This window comes from Mytilus californianus, unplaced genomic scaffold (genome assembly GCF_021869535.1).
Source record: "Mytilus californianus isolate M0D057914Y unplaced genomic scaffold, xbMytCali1.0.p SCAF_5, whole genome shotgun sequence".
Taxonomy (NCBI): Eukaryota; Metazoa; Mollusca; class Bivalvia; order Mytilida; family Mytilidae; genus Mytilus; species Mytilus californianus.
In genome coordinates this window covers 91,792,369-91,816,640 of record NW_026262701.1, presented here as the reverse complement: position 1 = coordinate 91,816,640, position 24,272 = coordinate 91,792,369, and the positions used below count along the sequence as shown (strand labels likewise).

General features: G+C 31.5%; 1 protein-coding gene across 3 annotated transcripts in view; it reads left to right on the top strand.

The window, feature by feature from the left end:
* LOC127703268 (neural cell adhesion molecule 1-like) overlaps positions 1-24,272 on the top strand; it is a 109,988-nt gene that overhangs the window by 24,190 nt on the left and 61,526 nt on the right. Inside the window, exons 10-14 of one of the 3 annotated variants that reach the window (XM_052207787.1) lie at positions 597-615; positions 5,792-5,865; positions 6,110-6,128; positions 7,159-7,232; positions 8,042-8,137. In XM_052207787.1, the coding sequence (XP_052063747.1) occupies positions 597-615; positions 5,792-5,865; positions 6,110-6,128; positions 7,159-7,232; positions 8,042-8,079 (224 nt within the window). In that variant the 3' untranslated portion in view covers positions 8,080-8,137. Of the gene's footprint in view, positions 1-596; positions 616-5,791; positions 5,866-6,109; positions 6,129-7,158; positions 7,233-8,041; positions 8,138-24,272 lie in introns of those variants that run through there. The other 2 variants (XM_052207786.1, XM_052207785.1) reach the window with 2 other exon arrangements.

Genomic DNA, 24,272 nt, shown 5'->3' with positions numbered 1-24,272 from the left:
TTAAGCATAGCAAATTGTTTGTGCCTTAACCAAGTCAGGCTATCTCAGCCATATGTTGTCCGTTGTTAATTAATTTCATCTGCGTGTATGTCTATTTTTTTCAGTGCAGTCAGGTGTTGGCGGTTAGTGTGGTCTGTTGAAATGTCTAGTAATTTATGTGATTCTGTTAGTTATATCATATATCTATATCTATATAAACAGCGAACAACACATGGTCAATAATGCATAAAAATGTGTGCAAAGGAGTGGCATACATCAACTCAGGGTTTCTTTAAAGGCTGTGCGAAGGGTTCTTGAACCCTCCAAACGTAAGGGCATTGTATTTAACACTTTCATGCAAATAGGAAATCGACTACCAAATTGTTAGTCGTTATGTTGGAGTACATTTAGTAGAGATTTCTTCAGATTGCAGGGATTTCAAAGGTATTACTATGGTTTGGACTCTTGTACATAATTGCATATATTATGGCGTCATCTAGTTTGACTTTTACAATATCTAATTCCGTTCATGGGCAGCTATTTATATTTATACCGACAACTAATTTTATATGTGATCAAAAAGTTGTTATATATATAATAGAACTTTATAATTTTAGGTCTGACACCATCTAAATCGTAAGTTATGTATGATTTATGTAAGCCTAAAATGTTATTTGTGTGTATTTTGAAAAAAATAATCACAAGTATAAAAATATCTAAAATCATGCATTTATTTCGTTCTTTAAACGACGACAAAGGAATGATTTTTAATTGACTGTTATTGTTCTTACTGAATGTTATAATTGTTGCCTCATACTTAAGACAACAATAGTTTTTAGATATATTCAATCAATGCGGAAATACCTTTGCCAGTATTTTCTTACAAAATGATAACTAAGCTATCTTCAGGAAATAGAAATTATATTATCATTAAATCAAGACAACTAATAGAAGTACAATAAATATGTTTCAATGGTTTTTTGATATATGTAGATATAGGAAGATGTGGTATGAGTGCCAATGAGACAACTCTCCATCCAAGTTACAATTTATAAAAGTAAACCATTATAGGTCAAGGTACGGCCTTCAACACGGAGCATTGGCTCACATCGAACAGCAAGCTATAAAGGGCCCCAAAAAATTTCTAGTGTAAAACCATTCAAACGGAAAAACCAACGGTCTAATCTATATAAAAACGAGAAACGAGAAACACGTATGAACTACATAAACAGACGACAACTACTGTAATCAGATTCCTGACTTAGGAAAGGTGCAAACATTTGCAGCGGGATTAAACGTTTTAATGGTACCAAACCTTCTCCCTTTTCTGAAACAATAGTATAACATCACAACATAGAAAAACACACTATAAAATATCAATTGGAAGGCTTAACTCAATCAAAAAACGTAAATTAACACACAATGAACGAATAAATTTGACCTGTGACACCTGAATGCAAATACACAGTTAATAAAAAGTTACAAGGGATAAATAATTAAAGTCAAAAGTAAATAAACAGGTTTAAACAAAGTTAAAGTATGATATCACTGTGCTTGTATGTCAAAGTATTTACCTATATTCTGTGATGCTCAGTTCGAATTCAAATCATAATCATGTTTACCATGGGAAATTCCCTTTAATACGCCAAATCACACAATAATGTTGCGTGCAAGAAAATAGGTCGCTAATGTTCAAGGTTAATCATGTAAATCACTGTCAATACATACATTAATATTGGATTATATAGAAAGCAAGCACGATTTCATCCGTCTTGACACCGATTTAGCAATATAAACATGTAAGTAGCAGTAACTAAAGAAATGTAGCAGTAATAACAAGCTAGAAAACAAAGATGTAAATTGGAATGCCACATGTTGGCGGAATGTCGTCATGTTCGTAACGCAAAATCTGCAAGTGCTTTTCCGGGAACAACGTTACGTTCACTCAAAGATATTACTGCATTATTTAACATTTACGACACTGAGTAAAGGAATTTCAAAGCCCCAACAAACCTTCGTCTTAATAATCCATAAGTATACTAGACAGAATGGAATTTAATGAGTTACAATATTTATTGATAAATTGACAGAAATGATTCTGATTTGCACAACAAACAGCTAAACAATCTGTATAAATATACGTTGTTTTAAATTTAGCCCAACCATGTTAGATCTGCAAATTTGTAGTGAGACATTTTTATTTTTTTTACCTCATCGGGATTCGAACGCGTGCTCATGTGCCCTAGGCAACTCGACCAACAAAAATAAATAAAATCTAGCTTTCGTTTAATGCCAAACCTCAGTGTTGATAAGATAAAAATCACTGTAGATAAACTACATAGACCAATCGAACATAGATTCCACCGTATTTGACTTGAAATATGGGCTTGAGAAAATATTACTGTGTTAGTGATACGTGAATAACAAATAAAACTGTGACAGGCAGACAGTTTAGTTCAGTTAAAACTCATCATGTAAAACGCTTTATGTGTGTTGTTTCTTTTTGACACGGGGAAGCGGTTTCGAAGCACAGAAAAAATAACCAAGGACAAGTGTCAATTGTTCTTTTTTGAGAATTCATAGCCCAAATTAATATTTTGCACAAAAGATACCGACTTATAATCTATTTCCAGCAGGTTGAAGCAGACGTCCCAAATGCTCTATTTTTCAGACACCCCTCCTCACTTATATCCGTGTAGCAGATTTTAATTGAAACTTCGAATGCAAGTTTCAGAATAAAAAGTACTTTTCGGCGACCTATTACCGTATATTTTATATAGAAATGTATGAATATCATAGAATTAGACCTAAAACTAGCTTCCCAGTCAAAATTTCTTATTTTGTAAGTTAATTGGTATCGAAAAGAAATGTTTCACACGGGGTGCTAAATAAGTAAGTTCATGAGAGTTTTGTTTATTCAAGTAGTAAGGCTTTTAAAATTGACCCATTTAAGAACGAAATTATGTCGATTTTGAAATTTATTATAAAGTTGAAATTCAAGGACAATAATATTTGACTTAAGTGAATCTTGTCCTGTCGCATCTAACGGGGATAGGCATTAATTTAATTCGATCTTTAACTAAAAATAATATGCATAACTATGTGTAAAGATTATATAACCTCAAGTTTAAATGCTTAGAAGATAATAACCAAAAAGTAAAATAAAAAAAAAATACCGAAATCCAATGAAAATTCAAATCAGAAAGTCCCTTGGCAAAATCAAAAGCTCAAACACATCAAACGAATGGAAAACAACAGTCATATTCCTGACTTGGTATTAGCAAAAGAATCAATTTTGAAGTGACTAGATGTTCTGCATTCCTGCTCTAATATTGAATATTGGTTGCAAATAGGCATTGCTTTTTAGCTCACCTTGCCCAGAGGGCCAAGTGAGATTTTCTCATCACTTGGCGTCCGTCGTCCGGTAACTTTTACCAAAATCTTCCCCTCTGAAACTACCTAACCAAATTCTAAAAATAAAACATAGGGGTAAAATGCAAGTTTTGTCTATTATTTTGAAACCGTTATAAATATTAAAATAAATCTGTCAGGGGCAAAAATGTTCAGAATGTTGAACTTTATCGACTATGTATTTTACGTCAAAACTGTCAAGCAACTTCTTATATGAGTTATTGCCCTTAAATGTCAAATTTTACCATTTTCTTTTTCAAATTTGCCTATTATTATCTTGAAAATTATAATAGATAGAAAGACACTATAATTGCAAAAAATGATCAGCAAGACACGATATACAAATAAGTCAACATGTTCGAAATCGTCAGTTGACCTCTTATTAGAGTGATTGCCCTTTGATGACAATTTTTACCAAATATCTTAAAATATAGAATAGATAGATAGAAACTTTAAATAACAAAAATGATCAGCAAGGCAAGATCTACGAAAAAAATATATTTTGCCGATATAGTTAGTAGACTGTTACTCTTTATAGAAGTGATTGCCCTAAATGAGGAACCCTCTTATGTGTTTTGAGCAAAAACTAAAGAAGATAGATAGAAACAAAACAGACAAAATAATCAACAATTCAAGAGTGTCATTGTTGAATATGCACATATACCTAGGTGAGCGACACTGGCTCTTTAGAGCCTCAAGTTTTGTTTCCTCGTTAGAAAAAATAAATACGCACCTTTATTTTACATGGATCTAATTCTTTACCAATATTAGATATCTAAATTGACTGTCTTTGTTTAAACACTGCTAAGACTTGCTGAACACCTACGTGCAAAACTGATTCTCTTGGTTGGGTGATATTAAAGTTGTTTTCGACAAATTTGACCGTCAAGCCAGAGGAACAAGAGATCGTAATATAAATTTCGAAGAAATATTAGGTAATATGAGGCCAGCTTGAGGAGCATTTAGTGCATCAGTACCATTGCAAGTAGGAATAAAAATTTTGCCAAAACAAAACGTGTGAGAAAGGAATTTAAGGACATGAAAGATACATACAATGATTGTACTTAGATTTTCATTTGTAACATTTCAGACTGGGCATTATTCAAAGGAAAAAATAACAAAATGTATGAAAAATGTGTTGTCTTCAAAGATCTGATAAAGAAAATAAAAAAAAAACCTGTATGAATAAAGTCAAATAACAAATAAATCACACCTGAATGCTACATACCTACATCATGTTCATGTAAATTCTCTACAGCTAGAAATCTTGAATCGTCAACTGCAAAATAACACAATCAACAGACATCAACTAGAGGTTCGACTACATTACTTTGTTTGTAAACAAGAAAATATAATAGTAGTAACATATGGCTTATTCCATTAAAAGAATATATGAATGGAATATTAATTTGGCGCCTATAGCTTTCCTTGTAGAATCATTTCAAATTAATGTCGTCAAATTTGGCCTGGTACTTTAAAAGATAGTTGCGAATGTGTCTTTTAAAAGATTTTTTATGATAGTTTAAATGATACCAATGTCATCATGTAAGGAAACTTTGATTTTCCGTACGGTTTCAATGAGAGCTATATGTCATCAATGCCATCAATGACGCCCAATCAGACTTAAATAAAGACTGCTGAGGTGGGACTTAGAATCATCAATCCCTTTATGTTTAAAAGCAATTTACATAGTAGTTTAAGACAGACGAATTTTCACAATTAGCCAATCAAAATCAAAGATTTGCAGCGTTCAGGTTTTTTGTCAAATCTCGATAGCGACTTTATAACATAATTCATACCAAATTTGTTTACAATTGATACAGAGGTCTTTGGAAAACTATATGAAAATATGAAAAGTTTACGGTCCACAACGACGATGGCGGACGTTAAGTAATGGAAATAGTTCGGATCTTTTAACAGATGCCTCATTCCCATTTAGATTTAATATGCGACACAATACATTTTGACTGTAAAGATTCCTTAGTCCTGAAACCTGCTTTTGAAGTCTCAAAATCTGCGACATGAAAAACTGACGGAGGGGTGTTTGATAAAATAAAGTACCGGGGACCTCTGCTTTTTCTCGCTAGACTACTATCTGTACAATACATTATTTCTTCTCAAAGAAGAACAATTGGTATTTTTCCCCACCTTAAACATTTTTCTTTGCTTCGAAGTCGCCACCCTGCGTAGAACATAGCCAACACACCGCTTGTGGTGTTCTACGCGGTGAAAATATATACATTATTTTGCAAATTGGAAGGCAAAAATGAAAAATATGTACATTTTTGGAAACTGAAGGCTACATGTAACAAAAAAAAATTAATTCCATTTGCTAATAATATTAAGTTCATTAGTGTTATTTTTACATATTTTCATATTTTTCACTTTTTTTTAATTTTAGCTCGTTGGGCCATTACGAAGCATTAGGCGTTCAAGATAAACCTAACATTTATTCTGAACTAGAAAACCAGAAAGGTATTTAGAAAATTATGACAAGAATTACTAATTATAAAATATATAAGATGTATAAATCTAATACTTGCTTCATCCTTTTTCGTTGTGGCATATTCAATTTGAATTTCTTTGAAAACGAAATTAGCTATACAAACAAAATTATTTGTCGTCGTTGTTTCGTTTAATTAAGTATAAATAATATATAGTAAAACGGTTGTCACTCTGTACAGTTGACATTAATGAGATACTTTCTTTATCCTTTTAGAACAGACACAACTAAGACAGTAAGTACTATTTGCATCTTAGTAGATATATTTAGTCTAAAACAGTACTATTCAAATTGCAAGGTACAAATGTCTTTTCATTTTGAATCTGTCATATATTTCTAGTATTAAAATATAGTTGAACAGTTATTTTTTATATATTCAATAAAAATATCATGTACACAACATTTCGAAACACCAGTACAAACGTTCGAATTTGGGGATTGTGACATCAAACGAGTTTTAACACTGACATAAAAGCGCCAATTTAATCGAATTAGATGGTGTCAAAGTTTGCATAAACTCCGAACTGGGCGAATCGAGTGCGTCGGCATGGGATCACTTTCTATACATGCACCATCCGCCATGCGAATTAAGAATAATTCAAAATATCACAATATAGAATAGGACCCAACTGGTATATCAACGGATAAGACGAATGTCTTGGCATATTAAGAAATACGACCGGAAAGTACGCCTATCTCGAGGCGGGATCACGACACATCGTACCGGAGACTCATCGTACTAAACTAATTAGTGTATGTGTAGGCATTTCTGTCCACAATCTATTCCACACAGGTTTCATTTACTCCCTGTCAGTAAACTCATAACTTGCCTATGTGTACAGTATTCTAAAATACAGCCACTATTTAATCTTATTTTCATGCAAACTTTTACTACAATTATTGTAATTTTTTCTAAATTTTGACATTGTCTGTTGATGACATATTCCTCATTTGTTAAAGTTCTGAGAAGATAATAAGTTTTGTTTATTTGTTAATCATTGTTATTCAAAATAGAAAAAAAAAACATGTGTTGAAATAAAGTATAGAATACGCCAATGAACCAGCAATTAAATGACACCACCAGATCACCGAAAGGTCTTCATTAGTCGACAAGTATATATAAAAAGATACAAGTTCTAAATCGCCCCTTGGCTTAAAGGTCGGGAATCATTTTAATCAATAATCGAATGATTTTTAAAAAACACAGAAATGATTGCTATTCAATAATATTTAATCACAAAAACTCATTATTTTAATTGTTGTAGACAACCGACAGAAAAAAATCCATTAAAGGCATCAAATAATCCTAACGAATATCTGGACCTAAAAACAACACACGGTAAGTGTTTTATAATGATAATATCGAAGAGCAGAACTTCCTCTCAGTAGCTTTAATGTGAGTTGCCTTCTAGCCCTACATAATTTGAAACCAATAACATATGTATAATACCAAACTAAGAAGAGGAATCTGTTTATTTTTTTTATATTTTTTGGCGACTTTTTTGTAAAAAATAACATCACAGGTAAGTGTAGATATGTGCAAAAGTTATGTTTAAGTGCGAGGAGTAGGTTGTCTAAGCTTCTCAAATATTCGAAATTTGAGAATTAGTTTCGTAATTGTCGATCGTGGTGACATCCGTACAAGTTGTATTATTCAGGTGATGTTTATTTAGGCTTTTTTTGTTTGTATTTTAGAATTTAAATTCAGACGGTATCATGCATAAAACCAGAATTTTTGTATGCAAAGTGTATTTTTTTTATGTCAATATTGGCAGAGAATATACAATGTCAAATAAATCGTACAAAATCTAACCATTGTTGATATTAAAGTATATAGACTAATACATATTATTCTCAAAAACATTATGATGAATACAAATATGACAAATGTTCATAATCATTTCGTTACATTTTTTTAGTTGGAATAGTCTACCTTATCGTCCCGATGTTCAATTTCAGTAGATCTAGTCATAGTCTTTTGCAATTTTGAATATCCAAACATTAATTATGTTGAACGTTATTTGTCATTTTTTTTTCACAATTTCAAAATAATTACTTTATTATTTTGGGGCAATCCTAGAAGCGTACTCTGATAAAACAATCTTAATAACACTACACTCATTTTCTAGTGCTTTGATTTCATTTCAGGACCAATAGAAAACGTTTATGCTAATGAAGGGTTCTGATGAAAATATAGCAACATGAAGAATTTGTATAGAAAATATAACAGTTCAATAATATATTTTATTACTGTTATGCTATGCTTAATGAATAAATATTCAGTATGCTAAATAGGAAAATAAAGTCCTTTGTTTCTATGCAAGCTTTCGCGCAAATTAATATATAGACTGTATATATGTAAATATGATGTTCCTTGAAATCTGAATGCATGCTGACTTAAATAAGTCATAATGCAAATAGCAATTATATTTCCCTATATGTCAACAATGTTGGAATACAAACACATAAAGTAAAAGTCATTTCGAAAGCAATCAAATACAAATATGTAAACTGAAAAATCTTGCATCATTACGTTTGTTCATCAATTTTTTTGGTTTATTTTAAATCAACAGTCATTAAGTTAAATTGAAATAATTTGTTGACATCTAGTGATCCATTAAATTAAGTGATATCTTTAGGAATCGCTATTATTTTTCATTGTATACTAAGTAGCTTATCTGGCAGATGAAATATCTTATTCCACCAATAAATTGTATTAAATTATTTTTTATTTGTTTATGATAATAACAATACTTGAAATTAAAAACCGTTATCTTTCAAGTTGTATTTCAATTCTTTTTCTCAATTCAAAGATTTCATGACAATGGAAATGCCTGTACCAAGTCAGGAATATGACAGTTGTTTTCCATTCGTTTGATGTGTTTGAGCTTTTGATTTTGCCATTAGATAAAGGACTTTCCGTTTTGAATTTTCCTTGGAGTTCGGTATTTTTGTTATTTTACTTTTCACTACAACCAAGTCGATTTCAAGTATCTTCGTAGAAGAAACTTTACTCCTGGTGGATAATTCCCCGAGGGCATCATTAACTTGGTAGCTTAATGCATGATGAATAATAGCAACACAAAGAACAAACCGGCTAGGAGGTCGCCCGTGTAACCAAGGTCCTCTTCTGCTTCACGAAATTCTGTAGCATTTGATTTGTGTTCCACGGAACATCCTTCGGGATATCCCTGATTTGACTCATATACAGCCAGAAGGTAATTATACAGATACTTTAAAAAAAAAATAAAACCATGTACTGTTAATATTTTCGACTGTTTGAAGACACCCGCTACTAGTGCATCAGCTCTATCATTTCTTCTTGTAAACATAAAAAAAGAGAGAAGAACACATGTAAGACATGTTATATGTTAATCACTTCTCCAGACTTTACTAGTTACTTAACAGGAAAAAATTATTATACAAAACCTTTTGAGCCTCTGGACTGTTCCATGGACAATGTCGTTTACGGAATAGACTGTACTTTGTGTGGGCTACTTTATGTTGGTGAAACTCGACAAACTTTGCGTAAAAGGATGAATCAACACCAGTCTTGAGAAAATAAAAATCCGTAATTCAGGGTTCTTTATAACCATTTTAATCACCACACCAATAGCCCTATACTAAGTACTCCTTTCCGAAAAGATAAAAAAAAAATCTGGAAAAGTAAACCAGGTACTGCAATTCCATATGGTTGCAATGAAAACATCAAAGGAGTAGGAAATTTGTCAAGTCCAACCTGCAGTCATGTAAATGTAATGAGCTTATTTAATACTAACTTAAGACACCAGCGTAGTCATGGGCGAAAACATTACCATCGGCCCAATGTGAAAAAGTCTTCCAAATCTAGATCGCCCTTTAGGAGATTTTTTCTAAAATGTGTGAGAGATTATGCACTTGACAATAGATGCATAAATACATTGTCTCCAATATACAGACTGGTCAGTATAATTTGTGATGTTGTTCTTTTCCGTCTTTTTAAACCAGTAAGATCGGAACCTTTACATGACGAAAAGAGGAAATTCCTTCCAGTTCAGTTTTTTTAATAAAGAAATTGATGATATCAACATCATCAACGTTCTTCATCACAAGGAGGTAACATCTAAAATTCCACTTGTTTACTTTCAATTAAATACTTAAGAATACAATAGGAACAGACTGATTAAACTAAAAGTAAACATTACAGGACCTTGATTTGGGAGAATACCTAAAACAAACCCTGACATGTGACTGTTCCCACTCGGCTTATATTTACAGTCCCTTTAGCCATGTTATAACTGGGGATCTAACCATAAGTCAACATTAACATCTCCGAAAGGTGACATATCATGGTCCTAAGTTCACAGAACCCCAACCCATCATTTGGAACCATAACATCAAAATAATTATGGATTCCAACGTGGACTACGCCAGAGCATGGGCTAAACGAGAAGAAGTTAAACTGGACACTTTGTCAGAATGGGTCAAAACAATCAGATCTCCGATAAAACGTCAAATTCATAAGTTGAAAAACTGTGTGAATGATCGATCATCGTCTGTTTTCAGAGACAATGAGCTGTGAAATGTCTATCATCTCTTCACGATAAATATGTTGTTGTTCCTACGGACAAAGGTTCAAATAATATTGTCTTCGTTTGTAAATCGTACTACTACAAGTGTCGTGTAAAAGAATTAGGAATAAATGAGCACTCAGGTAATCCCACATATAAAAACATATCATTTGACAAGGATGAGTTTTTTGCAAATCATATGTCCTTCATGGCTTCAATGAAAATATTACATTGAACAGCAAATCTGAGGACTTACCTTGTATGTATTGGATACCAAAGCTTCATAAGATTCCGTACAAATAACGGTACATTGCCGGCTCATTTGCATGTTCTACAAAGGAATTGTCTATTAGATTGACAAATTAACCATTTTTGGGTTTTAAAAAACTACAAAGAACTTCTGGATTATTTTAAATCTCGATCTTTCTCTGAATTAATTCAATCAAAACTTTTCATTTTTCAACTCTGTATACCACCATTTCCAATTTGAAATTGAAAAATCGTCTAAAAGAAATAATCCACAATGCTATTCAATATAAGAATGGTAGCATACGATATACATGTATTGCTTTGGGATACCATACGGCATATTTTGTTAATAGTGAACAAAAAGGTTAAACATGCATGCTAAACAGAGGAACAAGTGATCAGTATGCTGGAGTTTCTTAGTGATAACCTTAAGTTGAATTTGGAGGTAGAATTTTTCAACAAATTGTCGGCATTCCTATGGGAACGAACTGTGCGCCTCTACTTGCCGACCTCTTCGTATTTTCCTATTAGTTGAAGTTCCTTCAGACACTTGTCAAAAACAAGAAGATCAAAGAAGCAAGATCATTTAATTTCACATTCAGATATATTGATGATGTTCTTTCCATTAACAATCCAAACTTTTCTGATTAGGTTCCATTAATTTATCCTCCAGAACTAGATATTAAAGAAACAACAGACACGGCTTCCTCCGCCTCATTTTAATTTAAACCTCGAATTTGACATAAGCGGTCATCTCATTACCAGAATCTATGACAAACAAAGACGATATTAATTCTGAAATTATAAATTTCCCCCACCTTAGCAGTAAAATACCAACTTCACCTGCATATGGGATATACATTTCCCAACTCATTCGGTATTCAAGAGCTTGCAGCTGCTACTCAGACTTTATAAAACATCACCAGACTGCGCAGAAAGTTGATGAACCAGGTTATGTCAAAGAACGTCTCGTCCTTTTTCTAAAAATGTTCATCGGAAGATACAAAGACCTTATTGATAAATATTCCGTATCAACTTCACAAATAATACATGATGGTCTTGAAATATAGATTCTTGGTACTGACGTTGCTTATCATCTTAATTACGTGTTATAGTGCTCTTTTTATTTGTCTTTGTATATTTTTAAATTTTACTGTTTAGTCCATTTTTGGTAATATACTTTTGGCATGGCTCGGTATTTATACATCCCGCCATTGTGTTATTTGCTATGGTCATTTTTTGTATTCCTTTCTTTCATTTTGCTTATGTGCTTTGTCTATAGAGTGTCTATATTCCATTTTGTTTTTCTTTGTTGACATAGTTGTTTGTTTTTATAGTGATTAAGATTATAACACAATGATGACTGCTGTACCCCAAATTTTGATATTTTTACCTATTATGTCTGTTTGTTTTATTGTGGTCAATGTAATGGAATTCCATGCGACTGCCATACAAGTGAGAGGTTTGGCTAGCTATAAAACCAGGTTTAATTCACCATTTTCTACATAAGGATATGCCTGTACCAAGTCTGGAATATGACAGTTGTTTCCATTCGATTGATGTATTTGAGCTTTTGATTTTTCCATTTGATAAGGGACTTTCTGTTTTGAATTTTCTTGGAGCTCGGTATATTTGTTATTTTACTTTTTAGGCCGTTAGTTTTCATGTTTTTCTTGCCACGGTCTTTTGTAGCCGACTATACGGTATGGGTTTTCTCATTGTTGACGGCTGTATAGTTGCCTATAATTGCTTACATTCACTTCATTTGAACTTTGCTGGATAATTGACTCATTGTCAATCATACCACATCTCCATAGTTGTATAATGAGCAAAAGCATTAATCAAAAGGATATTGTACACTCCATTATATGTTAATAAAATACATTTTGTAGCAAATTATTTTTAGGGTAAAGCTGAAGCTTAGATCTAGATATTAAACGCAAGATTCGAAAATGAGGCAAAAAAGTTTGAAACCCTAATACCAATCTGTATGACAAAAATCAAAATATAAGTTAAATATATAGCACGCCGTTAACGAATTAACGTATTTAATGCACGAAATGCGTAGCTTTGGGTGGATAAAATATGTTAATGAGTAAGGCTTGGCTATTTTGATTTGTAACATTAATGATCGATGACACATGCCAAAGTTTAAATGATGACAAATAAAACTTAACAGTGCTTTTCATGAATTTACTATGTCAATCAAATTGTGGCGTGATTACTATGTCTCATTTGCAGAAAAATAAACACATGTAGCAGATGTCAGTAGGATTTGTATTTCAGATGCAAGTTTACAGAACCGAGAGCCATTTACTAATCTGTTATTGAATAGTTTATTCTCCCCGAAAATTCTTGAGAGGTGATAGATGCAAAATTGAATTCATGTTTATCTGCCTTCGAACCCAAATAGGACATGTAGTTTCAAAGGAGTTAAACGTTGTGATAAGAAACATGCTTTAAAAACAATAATGATGGTAATACTTTCCATTCCCAACAACTGGAAAAGATCGGTTAATTAATTGAGTGCGTAAAGTGCGTAAAGTCCAGGGACATATATTTCAAACATGTCTTTGTTAAATGAAGAAATAACTAAACATCCAGTGACATATATTTTTGAAATATTAATTCCGACACGATAAAAACAGGTATCCAACAAAAATGACAGTATGAACAGTTATGGTAATTTTTATCATATTTTGGTTTATTCTTTCATTATTTACTAGTCCAAGGAGGCGGAGCCAAGCAGTGCATTAACAGCTATTAGATAAAAGTTAGAGTGCTGGTTTAAACTCCTCCCGTTCTTTCCTATACCAATAAAAAGCGGCCAAAGTCGGGATTCGATATTGCTCTAACGAAAGGTCAATTTAGTTAATGCACTCCTCTACAAATAAGTTACATATAGCACGCTTTTTACAAATTAACGTCTTTAATGCACGAAAAGCAAAGGGAAAAAGGGGGTACTGCAATTTTTTGTTATGCGTATCTGCTTTCGAGCCCCAAAAAGGATGTGTGGATTCAAAGAATTTAAACATTGTGATAAGAAGGACACATTTTGAAACTAATTTTTAAGGTTATATTATTCTTCCATTTCCAACAACTGAAAACAGATCGGTTAGTTGATTAGTTGTTGATTGCACAAGGTTCAGGGACAAATATTTGAAGCATGTTCTATTCACGGAGATAGACCTTTGTAAAAAAAAGTATAACAAAAATACCGCACTTCAAGGTAAAATCTAAAAAGTGAAGTCCATAAAAACTGACAAAATAAAACGTTATCAACTAACGGAACGAGTGAAAAACAACTGTCATTTTCCTGACTTGGTACACAGGCATTTTCCGAGGAAAATGGTGGGTTAAACCTTGTTTTATAGCTAACTAAACCTTCCACTTGTTTGATGGTTTGTTTAAAGCTCGGTTACAAATGTATATTGACAAATTTGGATGAGCAACCCAAACAGACAAAATAGGTTAATATGACAATGATTAGGATCCAGCAGCCAAAACTGTGTAAACATACATCACGGACATACAACATAACTGACTTAAAAACTCAAACAAACGTAAAAAAACCAAAATCTAACAAAGACACTTACATAAAATGTATTGTTAAAGGATACAAAATCTAAATCAAATACGATATTTTCGATTTTAAAAGTTTTAACTATTCTTTTAACTTTTAACATGTTTAAATAGACTAAAACATGAAATGGCGAATATATTTTAGAACCATAAAGACTGTATAATAAATGTTTATAATGATAAACCTATACCTGCATCAAGTATCAGGCAATGATTCAAGGAAATAGATAAACAAACTCCAAGTTTTATAAGTTTCTAAACCTCTATTCCATAAGGAATACAGGGATTAAACTGAGATTCTATTTGTATATATATATATATGCATTATGTAAATAATTCACTCGGCCTAATAGGTTTGAATAGGATTCAATTGTGGTTTGTACATCTCTGTATATTTTTTTCAGGACATGAATATTTGATGAAAGACTGTATATTCTCTTTTTATTATAGAATATTAATTCTTAATCTAGTAAAATTAAGGGCTTTTAATACCGTGTGAAACGGGTGCTCCGATAACGGATGAATCTACCAACAGATGAAGTATACAGTGTCGATAAAATACAGATAAGTTAAATACTAATACAAGGGTAAGCAAAAGAAAACAACACTGTAAAAACCTCTTGTGTCCGAATCGCACCATGACCCACCTGCGATAGGAACGCTAAAAGTAAAAAAAAAAAAAACAATAGCGAGATGCACAAATACCGAGTCACGTCAAGTCATAATATCAAAAGAAACGTAATAGCAAGAAGACTACTTAGAAATAAAAGGTCTCGTGGCAAACGCAAAAACCGTAATCAACGTATTAAACATCGTATAAATTATAAACTTGCTGATCTGTTATCTATAATAAAAAATAATGGCAGACATCAAGTATTATGCAAACTGGGTCAGATACCAATAAGTAAATTATATGCTATTTTTCTGGAGTGTGATAAAACTTCTTTTTTTAGCCCAATGTATGAATACACCCGTATTATTACAGCCTTTTGTCATCATAGGCTATTTCCTAGTATTGATAAACCTGAAAATCATAAACGGCATTTTCTTAAATTAAAATATATAAGTTGAAGTATTGATTTTATTAACTTATCTAGTATATTCAATGACTCTACCATCCAAAGCCAAATACCTCCATATTTTGATAATATAGAACCAACTATTATTTCGTAGTCTTATAAAAAACCCAGCAGAAGTTTGATTTTTAATTATACGTCAGTTACATCAGACGTCAATATAGAAAATAATGTTCCTTCCACTTGAGACTGTGAAACATCTAGTTTTAGATATGTTCCCTATGGTCATGTCCTTACAGTAGACGTGAAAAATCTGATAAAAAATCTCTAGACAGTTATTTGAATACTGTTAATATTCGTATATCTCATTTTGAAAACAATTCTGAAATTAGTAATAGGGTCCATGATATTCCCATTTCTAGAATAAAAAATAAACTCCAAGTACTCACAAAGCGGTTTGTGTTCGTACCGGCAGACAAAGCAGCAAATAATGTAGTGGTGGTGTGACGCATATACTACACGGAAGTTCTCCAAAACGAAATTACTAATTCATCTACATTCAGGTCCGTACGCTCCACAGAGAGTCAAATTGTAAACAAGCATATCGCTGCCACTACCCAGCTTAAAGCCTCTTCCGAACATTTGAAAGTCCCTACTATGTACTAGTTACCTAAATAGCACAAACAAACATTTAAATTCCGTTTCATCTTCGCATCTAGTAAGTGTTCTACTACCAAATTATCAGTGCTTCTAACTACCTCCCTTACTACTATCAAAGAACTTGTTATTAACTTTTGTAATAAAGCTTATGAAAATAATGGTATTAATTATTTTTGGAGTGTTAAAAATTCTTTAGAGGTTTTAGATAAAATACATGCTTTTGATGGTCCTTTTAATTCTGTTGACAGCTATGATTTTTCTACTCTCTATACTACACTTCCACACAATCTTATCAAGAAAAAGTTTTCATATTTAATTAAATGGTCTTTTGAAAAATCTCATTACAAATTTATTTGCTGTAACTCGTTTGAAGCCTTTTTCTGTAACGAAAAATGAAAGTATGCTAGATACACTTACTGGAAATGTGAAGATATGATTGAAGCTTTAAATTTTCTCCTGGACAACATATATGTACGTTTCGGCGATAAAGTGTATCGACAAGTAGTAGGTATTCCTATGGGCACTAACTGCGCCCCTTTAATAGCAGATTTATTCCTGTATTGCTATGAATCTCAGTTTATGACCAAACTCAGTAAAGACACGTCATTGTTACATTTGGTTGATACATTCAACAATACCTTCCGTTATCTAGATGATATTTTTTCGTTAAATAATCCAGAGTTCTCTAAATATACTACCAACATTTACCCAATAGAACTTACTTTAACTAAATCTAACATAAACAACAGTAGTTGTCCTTTTCTAGATTTGGACATTTCAATCTCTAAAGGAAAACTCCATACGAAAATTTACGACAAAAGAGACGACTTTTCATTCCCTATTGTTAATTTTCCTTTTTTAGACGGCGATGTTCCTTTGGCTCCATCATACGGTGTTTATATATCCCAACTCGTTTGTTATGCCCGTGTTTGTAGTGATGTCATAGATTTTAACGAACGTAATCAATGCATCACTGGTAAATTATTAAGTCAGGGATTTTGTTACCATAAATTACGTAAAACTTTTACTAAATTCTTTCATAGATACAAAGATTTGATTAGTAAATTTGGCTGTACCTGTAGAAAACTGATTAAAAACGGTATTTCACATCCTAAATTTTACGGTAATATTGTACTTTAAGCGCGGAAATCACTATGTGATCCGTGTAAACTCATCGAACCTTTAAACAAACTTATTAGTAAAGGTTATCTTACCAATGTTGTAATTAGATCTTTGAAAACAGTTTACATTGGCACTAATATCGATTTTGTCATTAGCAAATTAAAACATAACTAAATTTGTATTCTTTTCAAACGGGATGTATAAAGACACACCCACGTTCATTTTGATCTATAAAGATGTTAAACTCCTAACTATCCTACTGCCTGTCGATATATTTATTTTTGACATTGCACAAGTCATGTCTTCTTTGACTGTCCATGAAGTTAAAATACTAAATCCCTGGGATGTGTATTAGTTGATTTTAGTCTCTGATGCATGATTTTTTATTATTAATTGTTTCTGGCTTTTAACTAGCTGTCTGTAACTGCGAGTACTCTCAGATCGTACTTTCTTGTTTATTTGACCTGTTGATACTAATTGTAATGCTTTTTTTGTTATTTAATGTTTTTCAGGGTTATATCTGGTCTATATAGCAGCTTTGATAAGTGGTTGGTATTACTATTAATTTTCACTTCGTACTATGAACATCAAATTTATTTATTTTGTAAAAATATTTCCTTTCTCTGTTTGAACTGTACACGTATACCTAACAACAAAATTATTTTCATTTACCTTTGTTTAAAGTAATTGCAAATGGCTAATATTTTTGTTCGAGCATATTGTTTTTCTTAAATTGTTTAACATTTTATAGCGGTATAACATGTTACTTTTATTATTCTTCCCTTAGTTTATTTATTTTGTATTTACATTGTATCATAGGTCAAAATTATTTGTTCAGTGTATGTTCACTGATGTTAATATGTCCTTTGATTGAGTTAAGCCATTTCAGTTGATATTTTATAGTGTGTCTTTCTATGTTGTGATGTTACACTATTGCTTCAGAAAAAGGGTGAAGGTTTGGTACCATTAAAACGTTTAAACCCGCTGCATTTGTTTGCACCTGTCCTAAGTCAGGAATCTGATGTTCAGTAGTTGTCGTTTGTTGATGTGGTTCATAAGTGTTTCTCGTTTCTCGTTTTTTATATAGATTAGACCGTTGGTTTTCCCGTTTGAATGGGTTTACACTAGTAATTTTTGGGCCCTTTATAGCTTGCTGTTCGGTTGGAGCCAAGGCTCCGTGTTGAAGACCGTACTTTGACCTATAATGGTTTACTTTTATAAATTTTGACTTGGATGGAGAGTTGTCTCATTGGCACTCATACCACATCTTTTTATATCTATATAATATAGGTAAAACTGTAAAGTTAATAAAAAGATACATACCTAGAATCTTTAACTCAAGACTATCTTGTATTATTTGCGAAGTAGACACTAAATATCTATCTATTAGGTCTTGGTACTTTCCAATGATCCTTTTGTGAAAAAGGACGAGACGTACTTTGACAAAATCCTGGCTCATCTTTCTTTTCTCCGACACTGATGACGTTTTACAAAGTCTGAAAAGCAGCTGCAAGCTCTTGAAAATCGTATGAGTTGAAAAATGTATACCCCATGCGCGGTTGAAGTTGGTATATTGCTGCTGAGAAGAGGAAATTTAATAATTTCAAAATTGAAATCGTCTTGTTTGTCATAGATTCTGGTACTGACATGACCGCTGTTGTCAAATTCCAGGTAAAAGACTAGAAATGAGGCGGAGGAAGCTGTATCTGTTGTTTCTTTAATATCTAGTATAGGAGGATATATTAACTGGACCAATCAGACAAGTTTGGATTATTAATGGAAAGAACATCACCAATATACATATACCTGTTTGTGAAAATAAATGATCTTGCTTTTTGATCTTCTTGCTTTTAACAAGTGTCTGAAGGAACTCCGACTCGAGTAAAAATAAGAAAAGGTCGACCAGGAGAGATGCACAGTTGGTTCCCATAGGAATGCCGACAACCTGCTGGAAATTCTACCTTTAAATTGAAATGGAGAATATGACTAAACATCTAGTGACATATATTTTCGGAATATTAACTCTGACAGGATAAAAACAGATATCCAACCTAAATGACAGTAGAAAAATGTATGGTTATTTTAATTACATTTTTTCTCTTTCATTATATACTAGTCCAAGGAGGTGCAGCCAGACAGTGTGTTGCCATCTTCTGATATGGAAGTTACTGTACTGGTTTGAGTTCCTCCCATTCTATGAGAAGCGATCAACGGCGGGATTCGATAGTGATCTAACCTATAAAAATAACAGAAGTTAACTCCCTCGAAGAACAAAGATAAAATAACCATTCATGTTAAAAATACTGATGTCTCACAGGATATTGTCTTATTAACTTTTGAAGATGTTATTTGCTAGATTTATAATACATTTTCGAATAATGGGACCAAAAATGTGGCCATATATTACCTTATCCTCTCTCAAGCTAAAAATGCATGGAAAAATTACATTTTTCAAAATCTTGGCTATCTTTAAATCAATGGCTTGTGTCGAGTATACGTTTCGGGTCTATTCGCATTACAGGTGATGCATACATATCTGAAGACGCTAACACTGTCATCATCTCGCTCTTTTTGGAGTTCATGCAATTACATCAGGTTTTGTTTACCGTAACTTTTATATTTTCAGTGAATTTATGAGATCTGAACATCGGTAAATTACAATGCTTCTAATCTAAAAGTTTTTAATCTAATCTCATCTACCGAAAAAGGTCCGTTATAATTTGACTCTTATTGTCGATCTTTGGAGTTAGGCAGAAATAAAGGTATTTGTAGTCCTGGAACCCTTGGAGGCATACCAGTGTATTGTTAAAAACAATTTAAATCTGAGCCTATTTAATGGAAATCTTAAAAATCTGATTTAATTGATGCCATGCCTATGAACCATAACTGTGCAACAAGTTCTTGTCTGTTTTCGTTTATCATAATAAGGACAAAATGATGTATGAAATATTTCTATTAAGTAGAAAAATCAAGTTTAGAGTGAAAGACGTTATAATTCATATCACATGTATCAGAAGGTTGAGAGCTCTCGCCTTGCTTTCAGTTTAAGCATTATTTGTTACGGTATAATATTGTTTATTTTTTGTTTACATGTCTATGTCTTTTTGCTAGGATCTATCATACCGTTATTTTACATTGAAGTGTTTCTGGTGTACTGATTTTTATTGTTCTTTGTTTGATGTAGCTATTGTAAGTACACTGAACAACAGTGAAAAAAAGTGGTTTGATATCTGAAAACCTAGTTTAACGCCATTACATATCCATGTGCATTTCTAAATAGTTAACCTCCTCATTGGTTGTCTTATGCCATATCTTACATGTTTAATTTGTTAGTCGAGGAACTTCTATAAACATTTCAAGTTTGGAATTTTGAGAAAGGTTAATTTCTAAAGGTGCAGCCTTTATTAATACTTTGACATATTAATATATGGAGTGATAACCTTTCTTGAACAATAAAAGCCCGACAACTTATGGGATTCTGAGATTTTGTCAACATACTGTTAATCATAGATTTATCAACCAAAACCAACACACCGTTATACTCGTAAACGGAATGTGTTGATGTATTTTAAATAGTTTGAAGATTGATTCTTAGGATTTTTTTTTTTTTAACACTCAAATTGATACTTTATTGCACAACTTGCTGTTAACAATAACACTTGATGTACAGCATTCCATCAAGTATCCCTGTTAATAGTGCCACCGAATATCCAGGGAGAATATTCAGTAGAATTAACAAAAAAAAATTCTATCAATATCTAAATAAATAAATAGCTATTACAAATAGCTGTTTTAAATAGTCTACTACAAAATATGTTTATTTTTTTCTATATAAAATACTATATATTCATGTAACATTACACACGTTATCACACAAGTTCGTCAATATATTACGGAATTTATCACTATTTATTTCGGAATGAGTTTTTGTATACTATCTAATGTTCCAGAAACTAAATGCGGTCACTGGTCGATGACCTCGCACGTTTTTTGTGCTTCAAGTTGGGATTTACACAATTCTGCAATGTTTTGTAATTTGGAATAAAAATACGAAAAGGTGAGATGTTTTAATTATATGTTTTTATCTGTTATAAATCAAATGATTTGAAATAAATGTGTTATTTATTTGACCTACATAACGTTATGAACAATTGAACATGATCCCGTGTCGTGACCTTAAAATACCTATCAGCTATTTTGTAAACATACACATACTTGAATTTTCTGAAGTCATATTCGTACTACACACACACAGACAGATTCAAACATCCAAGATACACACACAAAACTCCTTCATAGTTGCATGTTTTATACATTTTAAGCATCACATTTGAAATTATATGCAGATAGGCTATAAAATATTAATTGCCTCAAATTTTCAAGAATAGCATCAAATTCTGTACACTTAGTTACTATATCTGCCCAGTAACATGGTATTAGTTATATTGTTCTTTATTTTTACCCCTTTTTCTTTATTTCTTAGCCAATTATTTTGAAGCAAATAAAGTATCCACACCCATATATACATACTTGTACAATGTAGACACACACACCAACACACACACACACACACACCAAGTACAGATCTTTTCATATATATATTATAAGTAGATAATAAGTACTTGTATACCTTAACATTTAAGGTATCAGGTGTATTTATAAGCACATTGACAGCATATTGATATTACAAAATACTTTATGCTACATGTATATTTTCACATTTCTATAACATTACCTTAGTTTTTTCTCAAAATGTTATACACTTTTGTTAATAAACAGTTTATCTTCATGTTTACCAAACTATATAATTCTACTATATTATTTATTTCATATTTAAATATTTTCATTGTATCTACCCATTTAGATTTTTTATTCGAAACATAGTGTGCCTTATAGACTGAAAAGAACATTAAACTAAGCAAATGATTAAGTGCAAAGTAAGCTTTATCATTAATTTTGTATCCTATGACAAGAGAACGGAGACTTATAACATGTTCTTCTATGCCAACTCTTTTGAGTAAATCTTTCATTGATTTCCAAAATATTTTATGATATTGACATGTAATGAAGAAATGGTTATAGTTATCTAGTTCATTGCAATAAGTACATAGGTCATTTTGTGCAATTTTCCACTGGAAAAGCAGCTGTTCATTTGGTAAAATAAAATGCATTAATTTCCATCTGAACATTTTTATTTTATTATCTTTTAGATACTCAAAAGTGAATTTAATAGAGTCTTTTAATTCATTTTTGAGACTTCCATTACCAAAGAGTCTTTCCCATTTAGCAAATCCAATTGGCGTTTCTGTTATTACTTGACCTAGCACTATTTTATATATGTCTTTATTATTGATAGTAAGGATATCAGTATTGTCTCGAAATTTGATTCTAGTTCGGTTAATATGAACATTAGTTTTGAATGATTCTTCTGATTTTAATATGTTGACCCATCGTTTTGGTATGGAATTTTTAATTTTTAAGATTTCTGCAATCCAATTACTTTTATTTTTCAATTTTGAAATAATTTTTTCTTCTGATATCTTCCCCCTTTTATCGATTATGTCATTAATATATAATATATCGCTGTCAATCCAGTTATCAAAGAACAAACATTTTCCTTGAAATTTTATAAACCTATTTCCCCATATTATTTGTTTTCTCATATCTAAATAATTCTCAATTTGATCATGATTAATATTGTTACAATTGTTAACATTTATCCATGTTTTTATCATCTCTTGATAGAAAATTGGTGTTTCGTTCCATATTTTTTTATCTAGCATTTTTATTTTATTCAAATTTATCTTGAAAATAAGTAAGTTTTTGCCAAATTTATTGAGGTATAGCTTTGGTAATACAGCCCAATTTGCATTCCCTGATTGTATTATTTTTATAATCCATTTTATATGTATTGATTTTATATACGACTCGATATCAATCATATTTAAACCCCCCTCTGAAAATTTTTTAGTAATTATTGACCTTTTTATTTTATCTTTTCCTCCATTCCAAATAAATTTATATATTAAATTATTAATATTTTGTAGTTTATCTTTACTTATGATACTATTAGTTGCAATGTAAGTTATATTTGGTAGCAAAAGAGCTTTTACGATTAATATTTTTCCCAATTGGGTTAATCTTCGTTTTGACCATCTATCTACAAGTTTCGCTATTTTATCCATGACTTTTTCCATATTCAGTGTGTCACATTCTTTTCTGTCATAACCAAAGTAAATACCTAAGCTTTTAATTGGTTTATTTGTCCAATTTATATTTTCATATTTATCTTTTGAACTTTTTAATTTTCCTAACCATATCCCCTCTGTTTTATTTCTATTTAGTTTTAATCCTGAAAAGCTGCCGAATGTTTCAATTATACTAAGAGCCAGACTTATTTCTTTTCGTGACTGAAAAAAAAGAGTTGTGTCATCAGCTAATTGACAAATTTTTAAATTACATGATTTTCCATCTAATTTTATTGTTATTCCTTTAAAATCTTTATTACTTCTTAGCCTTATTGCCATTAATTCTACTGTTATGACAAAAAGAAGAGCAGAAATCGGACACCCTTGTCGTATACCACGATATATTTTAAACGGACCTGAAACCCACCCATTATTTAAAATACAGCCTTTAATGCCATTATACATAGTTTCCACCCATCTGATAAAGCCATTTTTAAATCCAAACTTTTTTAGCGTTTCTGTCATAAATGTCCATTCCAAAGAGTCAAAAGCTTTACTAAAATCCAAAAAAAGTATTGCTCCTTCTATATTAAATTTTTCAGAGTAATCTATAATGTCTTGTATTTGTCTAATATTAAAACCTATGTACCTATTTTTGACATATCCAGTTTGATCTAGACTAATTATAGAAGGAAGAACATTTTTCAGTCTCTGTGCCAACACATAAGCTAGTAATTTCGTATCAATATTCAATAATGTTATAGGACGGTAGTTATTTAATGAAAAAGGGTCATTCTTTTTAAAAATAAGCGAAATAGCACCTTTCTTTTGAGAATTTGTTAATTCTTTTTTTTCAAAATTATTATTGAAAACCTTGACCATAATATTCTTTAGACTACCCCAAAATTGTCTATAAAATTCTACTGTCAGCCCATCCAGACCAGGGGATTTATTTAATTTCATTTTAAATATTGCATCTGTACATTCAGTTTCTGTTACATTCCCTTCACAT